Source organism: Anarrhichthys ocellatus, unplaced genomic scaffold, assembly GCF_004355925.1.
Source record: "Anarrhichthys ocellatus isolate YVR2014 unplaced genomic scaffold, GSC_Weel_1.0 scaffold13, whole genome shotgun sequence".
Classification (NCBI taxonomy): Eukaryota; Metazoa; Chordata; class Actinopteri; order Perciformes; family Anarhichadidae; genus Anarrhichthys; species Anarrhichthys ocellatus.
This window is the reverse complement of record NW_022280043.1, coordinates 1,926,267-1,939,438: the sequence shown is the minus strand read 5'-3', so window position 1 is coordinate 1,939,438 and position 13,172 is coordinate 1,926,267. Positions and strand designations below refer to the sequence as shown.

At 40.5% G+C, this 13,172-nt stretch overlaps 1 protein-coding gene across 1 annotated transcript in view; it reads left to right on the top strand.

Moving 5' to 3' along the window:
- The first annotated feature begins 770 nt into the window (after window positions 1–770).
- The window catches only part of si:dkey-233k19.3 (dynein heavy chain 11, axonemal), a 40,123-nt gene continuing 27,721 nt past the window's right edge, over window positions 771–13,172 (top strand). The window contains exons 1-34 of the mRNA XM_031852881.1: window positions 771–1,144; window positions 1,598–1,738; window positions 1,846–2,039; window positions 2,141–2,330; window positions 2,426–2,525; window positions 2,653–2,864; window positions 3,061–3,282; window positions 3,377–3,544; window positions 3,674–3,790; window positions 3,884–4,021; window positions 4,118–4,233; window positions 4,384–4,579; window positions 5,003–5,107; window positions 5,241–5,636; window positions 6,167–6,499; window positions 6,601–6,855; window positions 6,944–7,113; window positions 7,197–7,419; window positions 7,554–7,670; window positions 7,766–7,852; window positions 7,941–8,099; window positions 8,303–8,386; window positions 8,515–8,673; window positions 8,779–8,901; window positions 9,217–9,339; window positions 9,864–10,088; window positions 10,177–10,268; window positions 10,356–10,482; window positions 10,594–10,746; window positions 10,839–11,072; window positions 11,862–11,993; window positions 12,477–12,637; window positions 12,766–12,922; window positions 13,025–13,170. Coding sequence (XP_031708741.1) covers window positions 929–1,144; window positions 1,598–1,738; window positions 1,846–2,039; window positions 2,141–2,330; window positions 2,426–2,525; window positions 2,653–2,864; window positions 3,061–3,282; window positions 3,377–3,544; window positions 3,674–3,790; window positions 3,884–4,021; window positions 4,118–4,233; window positions 4,384–4,579; window positions 5,003–5,107; window positions 5,241–5,636; window positions 6,167–6,499; window positions 6,601–6,855; window positions 6,944–7,113; window positions 7,197–7,419; window positions 7,554–7,670; window positions 7,766–7,852; window positions 7,941–8,099; window positions 8,303–8,386; window positions 8,515–8,673; window positions 8,779–8,901; window positions 9,217–9,339; window positions 9,864–10,088; window positions 10,177–10,268; window positions 10,356–10,482; window positions 10,594–10,746; window positions 10,839–11,072; window positions 11,862–11,993; window positions 12,477–12,637; window positions 12,766–12,922; window positions 13,025–13,170 — 5,771 coding nt within the window. The 5' untranslated portion in view covers window positions 771–928. The remainder of the gene's footprint in view (window positions 1,145–1,597; window positions 1,739–1,845; window positions 2,040–2,140; window positions 2,331–2,425; window positions 2,526–2,652; window positions 2,865–3,060; window positions 3,283–3,376; window positions 3,545–3,673; window positions 3,791–3,883; window positions 4,022–4,117; window positions 4,234–4,383; window positions 4,580–5,002; window positions 5,108–5,240; window positions 5,637–6,166; window positions 6,500–6,600; window positions 6,856–6,943; window positions 7,114–7,196; window positions 7,420–7,553; window positions 7,671–7,765; window positions 7,853–7,940; window positions 8,100–8,302; window positions 8,387–8,514; window positions 8,674–8,778; window positions 8,902–9,216; window positions 9,340–9,863; window positions 10,089–10,176; window positions 10,269–10,355; window positions 10,483–10,593; window positions 10,747–10,838; window positions 11,073–11,861; window positions 11,994–12,476; window positions 12,638–12,765; window positions 12,923–13,024; window positions 13,171–13,172) is intronic.

The following is a 13,172-nucleotide window of genomic DNA, read 5'->3' as shown; positions in this document are numbered from 1 at the left end:
TATCTATCTATCTATCTATCTATCTATCTATCTATCTATCTATCTATCTATGATATTTCTAATGATTCCACCCCATTTAAAGCTGCAAGTGTTTTCTGGTTTATAGCGAAATGAATGACTCATGTTCTCAACCATGTTAACATCTGTGCTGATTTCCAGAGTAAAATGAGCGTGTGGATTACTTTAGGAGCCATCCTCATTTTAACTGTTTGAATGCATTGCCTCCAACTTGTTATTAGCACCATAGCAACAGGCAGGCAATCTATATATAATGTGTGTGTATCACAAAAGCCTACATTTTACTACAGTCTATGCCTCATATACATAGGCTCCTTCATGCAAGTCCTGTCACACATCCTGTATGTGTCATAAAAGGGGCCACAGATTTGCATCTGTTTAAACCAGGAATGTTGAATGACAGTATATCCATATAGACTATACTCTTCATTGGTAAACTGCCCAATGAAAGGACTATAGGTCATCATATACATGTGTCCATACAAATTAAAGCACATATTTTCATCTGTGCATTTAATATGTTGCTGATTTTATTTGAAGAAAAGTCCTATAACCCTCATGCTATTATGATCATCTAAAAATAAATGCTAGTGTGGGAGTTATAATAGGCGACTGAAATAAATACGCCATTGTTAAGTTGCATGTATTTTAAAGAGCCTTCTGGCAGTGATTGAAGATAGTGACTGTTTCTAAGCAACGGAATGCTGAACCGCCCCCAGGACTGTACAGCCCGTACCAGCCTTCTTTGCAAAACAGGCATATGAAGTAACTAGAAACTACACGAGATCCACAGCTAATTTAGGGGACGGTCTCTGGAGCAGTCACAAATCAGTTTTCTTTTCTTTTTCCCCCCTCATTTTGTTGAACGAGGTGCCGGGGGGCTGAAGGATGTCGTGGTCGTAGCGCAATCATGTCGGACGACGAAAGCGTTCCGTCTTTCCTCGAGGACGACAGAGTAAAGTTTGTCGAGGGAAAAGTTTGTGGGCTCCTGCGACTGCACCGCCGAACATGGGACAAGAGTGCTGTCACCGAAGAGTTTCAAACTGTTCTGAAAGACTTCTTTGAGAAGGAGCCCGTTCTATTTTTCTCTTCATCAAATAAAGCCTGTCTGGTTGCTTCTAAAGAGGTAACGTTATGGTTGTTACATAATCCTCAATAACGTTACTTTGGTTGATGACTAACGTTCGCTCGTTGACCTGTGGACACTTGACTAGTATTTACAATATCTTGAAATTGGTGAATTTAGTGCGACAGATTTTATTTAATTACTTGGGAGTGTCAATTCTATTTGCAAGGGAAGGCAAGTTTATTTATATAGCACATTTCAACAACAAGGCAATTCAAATGCTTCACATAATACCATTAAAAGCATCAAAACATAAGGCAAAGGAAAAGTAGATTAAAAAACAATTAAGAACATTGATTGAAACATTAAAAACAGTCATTAAAACACAACAAAACTAAAAATAGAAAGATAGTTGCAGTGTAAGAGTAAACTGCAGAAATGCAGGAAATTGATAAATATCCTTGATTTGCAGTCTAATCTTATGGAATCATATTTTATTTGTTTCAAATGTAGGTCCCACCAGTTACTCAAAATATTCCAATCTACATACTCAAGAAGAGAGTAGTTCCTGTCATCTCTGAAAACTACAGGGAACTTCTGCTTTTTGGCCTCCAGTCTCCATCACCACTACAGCTGTCAAGTACAGTTGAGCAGGTGACTGTTATACCCGCCATCATACACCTATCTCATAAAAACACATTTTGTTGTGTGTGCTGTGCCGTTACGAGTGCTGGGTAAATTATTTCTGTCTCTTTCGAAAGGTATGTGCTCCACTGCTTTCAAACAACAAAAACCATCAAATGTGGCCAAATCTGATGTCTGAAGACATTATTCTGCATGTTGAGAACATCTGCAGTAAGACATCAGTTGTCATGGGACAGATTTTAGGGAAAATCGTCCTCCCTATTCCAACCGAGATAGATTGGATTGAAAATTCACTAAGCACCTTCAAGATGTAAGAAAACACACACATCTTCATTTTGTTTCTGAGCCTAGGATCTTTTTATCATAATCATACGTATTAACAAACTCTCTCAACATGTATTTCACACTCAGGTACAATAACTATGACAGGGCACTGGCCCATGCCATAGAGACCCAGGTCATCAACTGGACCAATCTGATCCAGAACATTTTAAAGGAGGATTCATCAGACCTACTTATGACAGGCTGCAACCCAGGGCCCAATGCAGAGCTGAAGTTTTGGGCTTCCAGGAAAAGCAATATAGAGAACATTTATCACCAGGTATGCTCCCTCTCTCTCCTGATCTTTCACTGAAATAAGTTTCATCTCCTGACATTCCACAATTTGATTAACATGTACGGCACTTTCCCTCGTAGCTTCAGAGTGCCATTGTTCAGAAGATGGCAAAGATGTTAGAGATGATGGATAGCAGCTATCATCCAACAATCATGACTCTAATTGGAAATGTATTTGATGGTAAGATCAGCGGGCCCCTTTTCAAAGCCCAAGGAGACGTGCTTTAGTTTGCATCTTGTCAAATGTTTGATGCACAGCATAATGCTATTTCCAAAATGTATCATCTCATTATTTTTTAAATCAAAAGCACTTCAAGAAGCCAAAGGCATTGACATCCATCTACAGCCACTGCACGCACAACTGTCTCAACTGGAAAAGGGAGGATTTCCTCACTTTGAAACAGTCATCCCTGAACTGTTACACACGCTTTTCCTTATCTGGAGCAACTGCCAATCTTATCAAAGACCAGCACGCATGGTGGTGTTACTGCAGGAGCTATGCAATCTGTTCATTGAGCAGGTAGGAATCCTCATTTCAAACAGCTGTATTGAAGGGATACATTGAGTGACACATGCATGTGAAATTGTTGTGAAAAACAATGCATGGATTTGTAAAATGACGCTTTGCTGATGCTAGTCAGTGAGGATTACTTTGACTTCAGTTATTGGCTGTCTGCGTGAACAAATTCAAAGATGTAAAATCTTGCACTCTTTAGGCCTCTACATACCTCTCTGGGGATCTGCTGCTCCGAGAGGATCCAGAGGAAAGTCAACAAGCGGTAATGAGGGTGATAAAAGTCTTTAGGTGTTTCAGAGACAGCTACCAGACCCAGAGGGAGAGGTTGGCCAACCATGTGAGACATGCACCCTGGGATTTCCCATCTGTCATGATTTTTGCACGTTTCAACCAGTTCCTTAATCGAATGCTACAGCTGGAGGTGAGACAGATTTTTTCTTTTTGTATTCAGGTGTCACAGCAAGGGAACATTTTTATGTGGTTTTATTTCCTACTACTCTATTTCATCTTTGCAGGACTTGTTTGAAGTGATGCTGGACTTTCAGAGGATGGAAAAACTGGAATTTGGTGGACTTAATGGCAAACTCTACAGTGAGCATGCTGCTCAGTTGTACAAAGAGTTCAGTAACCACTGTGAAGTGTTGACGCACAGTGAAAACAGTCCACTTGACTTCAACTCTCAGGTGAAATCAAGTTTATTGCCATATAATTAAGGTTTCCATGAACAGCTACAGCATATTCGTAATGCACGGTTTTACAGTGGTGTCTATCATTAAATGCTGTTGAATTGTTAACTTTCATCAACTCATAAGGGTTTTGAAAACGAGTATAAGGATTTGAAAGTGAGGATTGTGGACTTCGAGTGCCGCCTTGCCAGTCTTCTATGCTTGGCCTTCAAGGATTGCTCAGGACTGGAATCAGCATTCAAAGTAAGCAAGACTGGATAGTAAGATGATACTGATGACCGTTTTGATAAAGTGAATAGAGAGTGACATGTAGGACACAAACATTTTTGTGTTTAGCTGCTGACTATTGTTGGACCCTTCCTGGAGAGAAGACAAATCAGACAGATATTCAGTCCCAACTTCCTCCTGCTGCAGCAACATTTGAGAGAAGAGCTGGAGAGATGTAAATATCTGTTTAAATCCCAGCTCACTCAGGTAATGGAAGCAAAATGGAAAATTAGCAATATGTATTCAAGGTGCAATCTGTATTGTTCATGCAACAACTTTGTTCAATTCTTCCTTTGTTTACAGATGGAAAGTGGTCTGACTAAGAACATGGCTCACACATCTGGAGCTTTGAAGTGGGCAAAAATGCTCAGACAACGTATTCAAACACCATGGGAAAAGATCAGATCACTGTTGAATATGTCAGTAGAAACACCCGACTAATTTCAGTGAACGTATTAATTACAAACAGTAGCTAGTCAGATAAATTTATAGGTACAGTACATATAGGCAATGGCAATTTTGCCATGTTTAAAAATGACGGTTGTCTCACAATTTTGCAATATTTCCAGGCCTGCAGGAGGTGTAGAGATGGCGAAGGAATACCACATGTACATGGAGATGTTGAGTCTCCTGGACCAATATGAGGAGGACATTTACTCTGACTGGTGTAACGGTTTGGAACAAGCCTGCCTGATCAACCTGAACCAGCCCCTGATCTCCCGAAATACCTCATCTGACCTGATCTCACTCAACTTCAATCCAAAGGTACTTTATGTAATATCCCTGCAAACTAGAAAGCACATTGCACATTTTGCAGACACCCTCCAATGCTAAATAATTATCCAACTTACTGTTGGACTGATTTAGTAATGTCTGTCTCTTAAAAAACAAGTTAAATGAATTCCCTCATAAAGCTCACATGCCCTCAAGATCCCCCAAAATTGGAATGACTGTTAGTATCCTTTAGTTTACTCGACATGGCCAAAGACCAGTATTCTTCTAATGTTACAAAGCGTAGATGCAGGTCACCAATTAATTTGGTTCAATTATTGGTGAATTGTTATTTTTTTTATAATTATTTAATTTTACTTATTACATTCTCTAAAGGTTTCTGTTAGTTGAGACCAGACATTTCACCACCTACCCACTGTGACTATGTATAACAGTTCATTTCATGTCACTCCTCAGCTGACTGAAGTCTTGAAAGATGTGAAATATATTCAGACTCTTAGTCAGATCAAGATCCCTGCAGCTGCACTGACAGTTTTTGAGAAGCGTGACATGTTTACAAAGGTAAGAAACATATTACTTCATGGGCTCAGGCATACCTCCGAAATAATAAGCATTATGTCTTTCCCACTATCCTTTACATAGTCTGCACCTCAGACTATATCTTTTATCCACACTATGCATGTACTTTTTACAGTATGTGAGCAGTCTGCAGCTATTAGTACAATGGTACAACAAGCTGAAGCAGACAGTGCTAGAGGTGGAACATCCTCTCATCAGAGTTGAGCAGGAGTCCATAGATGTGCAGTTGACAAGAGCAGAGTCTGACCTGACATGGCAGGATCCGGACTGCTGGAGCTTCATCAGCACCACCAAAGACCTGGTCCACGACCTTGTATGTCGAGTCAGTAGAGCCAAAGAAAACTGCGAAGCCATCCAGTCAATAATGAAGGGATGGAGCAAAAAGGCCATGTTTAGCAGGAAGGACAACAAGAGAGGCTCGCTCATACAGCTGGAAGACAGGGGAGACCGTGTCAACAAGAAGTACAGCTCTGTGAAGAAGGATGGAGACTCTATACACAAGCTGGTACAGGTATGTGTGGCTAAATGTATGATAATATTCACTCTTGTACATTGTTATTGCTCTACTATAAGTAAACACCAAACAGCATGCAATTATTGGCATGGGTCCAAATCCTTTTAGCGTCTTGTGGAGATATTTAAATGTTAACAGGTAAATTAAAGCCATAATTATTTATTAATTTTCATAATTCGTACTTGTTTTTGGCTTTGGAGTCAGTTTCCTTACGAAAAGATAATACAGACATTATAAGATAAATACAAATCTAACCATAATCTGTGTTGTACCATTCACAGTCCCAAGGCTTTTGATGCTGTTCGATTCTGATCAAATTTGACTGATTTGACTGAAAAATGTTTTTACCTGATATGTTTTACACTTGTCCCAATGGGAAGCCATGTAAATATACATGCTGTAGTTATTCTGAAACAGATCAAACCCCTCAAATGAAATGTGTCAACCTGCACCATCCTCAGTACAGAACCAAAACGTTGACAGTGTTTGTGCTCACCATCTCTCCAATATCGTAACAATTTCGACAGGAGAATGTGGTCCTTTTCCACGCTGACCCTGCGTCAGAAGCATGGCAGTCCTACCTTGAGTATGTGGATGAGATGGTGGTGGAGGGGCTCTTCAGCTACATCCGTCACTCTCTTCAGTTCCTTGCAGACAACATGGAATCATGGCCAAACCAGACACCTCTGTTTGAGTCTCAGTTAATGCTGACTAGCTCAGGAATGGTTAACCTCCCCTCGTTGGACCAAGAGGCAGGGGACGGCCTCTATGAGCTGATAGAAGGACTGGTCGGAGACATATTCAAGACTTCGGTGAATATCAACAGAGTGGCTGCTCATCTTAGCACCGAGAGTTACCAGGTAACAAATTCTACTCTGTCTTTCTAAACTCACTATAGTGTTTTCTTCTACAAATAGTAGATTCTCCTCATGTTATATGTCATGTAATATAACTCTTACAGGATGTAGTGGATGATATGCTCGATTTGTTGGACCTGAGACAAGAAATAATGGAGCGAGTGGAGAACGTCCTCAAGACAGCAATACATTACCAGAGAAAGTTTGACTGCTACACCCATCTCTGGCAAGATGACAGGGCTGAGTTTCTCAGCCAGTTTCTTCTGTATGGAAGTGTACTTACATCTGAAGAGATGGAGGCTTGTGGAGCAGATGCACTCCTTGAGAGCCCGCCCACAATCGATAACTTCAAAGAACAGGTAAAATGCTTTTTTAAATCATGAATCACATTTGCCATACATGGCAGGTGTCTAAATTGCAATTTCTGATGTGATGTTATTTTTACAGATAGATTATTATGAGGCTCTGTATGCTGAAATTGCCAAGCTTGAAGACTTCACAGTGTTCAATGGATGGTTTCGAGTGGATATCAAGTTCTTTAAAGTGAGCCTCCTTAACACTATAAAGAAGTGGAGCTGGCTTTTCAAAGAACACCTCTTGACATATGTCACTAACAGGTACAATTCTAAACTTCTGCATAGCTATTAAATGCAGACCAAACTGTATCAGTTTTTCTCACTGTGCGTGCTTTCCCACTCAGTCTTGATGAGCTGCAGAAGTTTGTTAGAGCCACTGTTCAAGGGCTAGGCCAGCCTGTGGCTAAAGGAAACCACCGCGGTTTGGTGGAAGTGATGAGTCACTTGTTGGCGGTCAGAGATAGACAAGCAGCCACAGACAAGATGTTTGAGCCTTTCAGGGACACAATAATCCTACTGGAACAGTATGGAGTGACCATACCAGACCAGGTCTATTCTCAGCTGGAGGTAAGGAAAGGAATGGATGCTCCATATTTTGTTGCCACCTTCAAGTACTTAATAAGATGATATGATAACAAATGATCAAAAATTCATTTTGTGGCCGTTCATCCTTTGAGAAATCAAACTAATTCTCTCTACAGGAACTTCCAGAGAAATGGAGTGGGGCAAAAAAATTGGCTCTGAAAGTCAGGCATGAGGTGGCACCCATGCAGAATGCAGAAGTGATGGTTATACGGAGACGATGCGTGACTTTTGAGGTGACAATTTCTTTATCACATATGTACAGTGTTGAAGAAATTGTATTTTTAACCAAAGTGTGAAGGCTATTAAAGTGGTATTTCTCATCTTTCAGGAGAAACAAAGTAAATTCAGGGAGATGTTCAGAGCGACAATGCCATTTAATTACAATGCAGTGCGTCCCTACATCGGTCTGGAGAAAGTAGGAGTTTAACCATTGCTATGTCATTTAAATAACATTGTATTATCCTGTACACTTTGGATAACAATCACCATGTGTTGTTTTCTAGTCTGAAAAAGCTGTCCGAGACATGGAGAAAGAGGTAGCAGAGCTGCAGGAGTCCACAAATCTGTTTGACGTTACTATTCCTGACTACAGAGACATCAAGCTCTGCAGACGAGAGATCACTGTCCTCAAAGAACTGTGGGACATTGTTGTATATGTGCAGGTAAGTAGCTTAATGCATACTGTAAAGGGAAATACAGCTGAACACCTCATCTCCACACTACAATGCCCCAATAACTCAATAACTTGACCAGCCCTTCCTCTTGGAGGCTGTCCTTTATTCTTTGAATACCATGTAGCCTCTAAATGTCCCCATTAAGTACCCTCAACCCATTGACCCCTCTGCATGTGTCTTTATCTATACAGAGCAGTGTGGAAAACTGGACAATGACCAAATGGAGGCAGATAAATGTAGACCAGATGGACGCAGAATTGAGGAGGTTTGCCAAGGTGAGGTCACCAACAGTGCTACATCACACCAGCACATCTCTCCTGCTGTCTTGCTGTCATGCACCATTGCTATTTGTAACAGATGCCTCTAATAACTAATTATGTTTACCTACCTTCTGTTTGTGTAGGACATACGGAAGCTCGACAAAGAGGCTCGCGTGTGGGATGTGTATTCTGGGTTAGACCTTTATGTAAAGAACCTGTTGACGTCACTTCGGGCCGTGAGTCAGCTACAGAACCCTGCAATACGAGAGCGCCACTGGGTGAAGCTAATTAGAACAAAACAGGTGCATAAATACACACAGCAGAAATCACACTATAGGGCAGTCTTTTTTACCCTGCATGATAGAAATCTGAGACTTTGCATCATGACAATGATTCTTTTGAAATAGATGGACTTCACTGTGACTGACAGTACCACCTTGGAAGACCTCTTGGCTCTGCAGCTCCATTTGTTGGAAGACGAAGTTCGCAACATAGTGGATAAGGCAGTCAAAGAAATGGCCATAGAAAAGGTTCTTCTTCAGTTACTAGATTGTGGTCAAATACATCGAGAGTCATTTAGCACATGAAAAAAGTAATAACGTCAAACTATGAGCCAACCTCATGATACATGATCTCCAAAACATTTTTCACGAGTCTGTTTTCAGCTTTGTGACAGTGTGTTTTTCAGATAATCCGATGGTTGTTGTTTTTTTTAGCATAAGAAGAATCAGAATTTTCTAAAACTAAAATCATAGATAACATAGATACATGGTTTTCATGAGACAGCTTTAATTACCATATTTGGTTTAGGTGTAATCATTATGCCGTCCTCTTTTTTATTTCAGGTTGTGTCAGAAATAAGTAAAACTTGGGAATCAATGGAGCTTTCATATGAAGATCATTACCAAACCTCTGTGCCACTTCTTAAATGTGATGAGGAACTTATCGAAACTCTTGAGGATCATCAGGTAAATATCTAAGCTTCTGAAATTGATACTACCATTTTATGTGTGACTTTATTGCTCTGAAAGTTCTCAAGACCAGTTGTCTGTGAGAAGCACTGATAGTTAAGTGCTGAATAGAGATGAGAGTGCAGAAAGGGGCCGCCCTGTCTGACTGTCTAACAGCACAGCTGAGAGTAGAGAGGTCCCTATTGAGTCCTTAGATTTATAGCTGCTGTAGAACACAGGACATTGTTGCACTGTGGCGGTCTTTGTACATGTCCACCAGATGTATTGGGGGGTTATAGCCACCAATTAGAAGTCTTGCCACTTGAATGCCTAGATCTTTGTGGAAACAGACTGTTTCCCTCCCCCATTTTTTATGGCATGGTATGCAGATGAGGTTGAAAATGCACTGTAATTAAACTGACTCATGTTATGAGGTTAAGGTTATTAAGATATTACTTCAGTAGTGTGGTGTATTTGAGTTTTACATTGGATCCAATCATTTTGGTAAGCTATACACATGTCCCCTTGTCTTCATTCTCAAGGTGCAGCTCCAGGGCATCTTTCAGAGCAAGCATGTACATCACTTCCTGCTCCAGGTAGTGGAACTACAGAAACAGCTGACTGTGGCTGACTCTGTACTGATGGTCTGGATCGAGGTCCAACGGACATGGGTCTACCTGGAAAGCATCTTCAAAAGCTGTGATGACATCTGCCAACAGCTGCCTGCAGATGCTCACAGATTTCAAGCTATAGATGCAGAATTCCAGGTCTGCACTTACTGTATATTTCAGTCATATAGTTTTGCAAATTCCATTGTTTTCATCATTGTAAACATGGCAATTTTGGTTCTTTCAGGAGTTAATGTTGGACAGTGCTAAGACTATAAATGTCATTGAGGCCACCAACAAACCTCATCTATTTGAGAAGTTAGAGGATCTACAAACAAGGTTAACCTTTATTTGATTACACTTTTACGATACTACTCACAGTCTGTCTTGATGTGTTCACGATTCCCATACTCTCTCTTTTAACAGGCTGACATTGTGTGAAAAAGCTCTTGCCGAATACTTGGAGACAAAGAGACTTGCCTTTCCTCGATTCTACTTTATTTCATCTGCAGACTTGTTGGACATCCTTTCCAAAGGGAGTCGGCCCAGAGAGGTATATTTATGTGGCATTTCCCTTGATTTTTGTTTTTTAGTATTTGTCCAGTGTCACTACTTCACTTCTGTGTCTATAATGAAAAGTTGAATGACTCAATGTCTTTTGCAGGTAACTGTTCACCTCTCAAAATTATTTGACAACATCTCAGATCTTGAGTTTGCCAAAAACGAACAGTTGGATAATCCTAAACTTGCAGTGGGCATGTACAGCAAAGAGAGAGAATATGTCCCATTCCAGACAGAATGTTGCTGTTTCGGGCCGGTAAGATTATGTTCAGTATCAAAGAATCTGAATCAGCTATCGCATTTCATAAGATAAAGAACTAAACTAATGGTGAAAATACTTTGCATTAGGTGGAGGCATGGCTTTCTTGTCTGGAGGAGTCTATGAAGGAATGTGTGAGGGGTCACTTGTCCGAGGCTGTGTCTGTGTACGAGGACAAGCCCAGAGAGCAGTGGATTCTCGACTTTCCTGCCCAAGTGGCTCTCATTGGATCCCAGATCTGGTGGAGCAACGATATGGAGCTTGTGTTTAAAAGACTGGAGGAAGGATTTGAGACTGCACTAAAAGAATACAACAAGAAACAGGTACATTTTATGATGAGTTAACACACCAACATTAAAAGAGTATTATCTTGCAAGGCGTATGCAATATTTTGAAATATAAAAAACTGCTTACAAAACTAGGATTCAGTACAACACCACCACAAACCATGGCCTCAAAAACTCACATGAATCAACATCTGTTTGCATTATTATACATTTTGTTACAACATCAGTAAATGTAATTGACAGTTTAGAAATAGTCATCTGTGAGTAAAGTGGCAACTGCTAAAGACGTTGGACACATTTTCCATAATGCCGTCATACTTACTTCAGAGTCAGTGACCTGAGATGGGTATGTGAGCCCTTGTTGTGAGGCTACGCTCACACGGTATTATCACTCTTGTCAGTTTCATCAGCAATATTTAAGGTTACCATGTCCTTGGTTGCTGTTTGAATAATCTCTCCCTCCCTTCAACGCACTGGACTGATTGGATCTGCTGTCGCACAAGAACAGTTACAAATGCAAGACATCAGTGATGTTTTAGCCAAAACAAGAACAAAAGACCACTTTTAATTGTCTGTGTTTCTGTAAAATTGTCCACATGGTCCACATTCATACACCGACTGTGTATGTTGTTCTGCATGGATTGAAGTTTAAATTACTTACTATAGAATACTGAGCAATACAACTGAAACAACAAATTTGAACCATGCAATTTTATGTCAGATTTTTGCCAATTCATCTTGTGAGAACATTTAAATTGGCACACTTACCTTAACTCCTGTCTATTTTCCGCAGCATTGCTTTGAATATGCTTCTCTTCCCTCCAGATGTCTCAGCTCAACTTGTTGATCGGCATGCTGCTGGGAGAGCTGAGCTCAGGCGACAGACAGAAGATCATGACTTTGTGCACTATTGATGTCCATGCTAGAGACATTGTTGCCAGCCTCATTGCCCAAAAGGTAATCACAATTAATTCATTCCATAGTAAGCATTTCCTTGCTAACTTTGTGCATTATCAATATAATTCTCGTCATAAAGGTGTGTAAAAGACCATATCGCAGTGTTCAGCTTTTCTAAAGTGAGATTATAATTTACTGAAAATCACAATCCATATGGTAACGGCTTAATCCTCCATTTGCAACCTATATGCAGCAAAAAAAAAAAAAACAAGCTTTCTTAAAATTTGAGGTAACAATTAAAAATGACATGACAAACCTAAATAGGAATAGTACAGTTCTTGATTCTTTACATCTTTAAGGAATGAGAAAAACAAGAGAGGCACAGCCTCCATTTCACCAACTCTTTAGACTAGGTTATAAACTATAGGCCTAAACTAAAACAAGACACTATTTTTGAACTAGTTATGGTCATTATATTACCTGCTGCCCTTATCTCTTGTGACATATGATCTCCAGTTTAATAGCAGCCGTGTGTGTTCACAGGTCACCACCTCACAGGCCTTCCAGTGGCTGTCCCAGCTCCGGCATTGCTGGTATGAAGAGCAGCGTCACTGCTTTGTTAACATCTGTGATGCCCAGTTCCTTTACTCATATGAGTATCTTGGAAATACACCGCGTCTAGTCATCACTCCCCTCACAGACCGGTAACTCTGCCGCCTATCAGTTTTCAGTCTATCCACGTCACGTTTCAATACATGCATTCGCTACATTCAGCATTTCCCAAAAACACATTTGTTTTTTCCCTGTGTGCTGTTGCCATGGGCATGTTCAGGTGCTACATCACCTTAACTCAGTCACTGCACCTGACCATGAGTGGAGCCCCAGCTGGCCCCGCTGGAACAGGGAAGACTGAGACCACTAAGGATCTTGGCAGAGCCATGGGCGTCATGGTGTACATCTTCAACTGTTCTGAACAGATGGACTACAAGGTGTGAAAGTACAATTATTCCCTTTGGTCAGTTTATGTCTTGATTAGCTGTTTCAGTAAGGTATGATTAAATGCAAAAACATTTGTTTTACTTCATATTCAGTCAATTGGTAATATCTACAAGGGTCTGGCCCAGACTGGAGCATGGGGCTGCTTTGATGAGTTCAATCGCATCGCTGTGGATGTTCTGTCAGTTGTAGCAGTGCAGGTCAAAACTATACATGACGCCATCCGCTCTAAAAAGAAAAGGT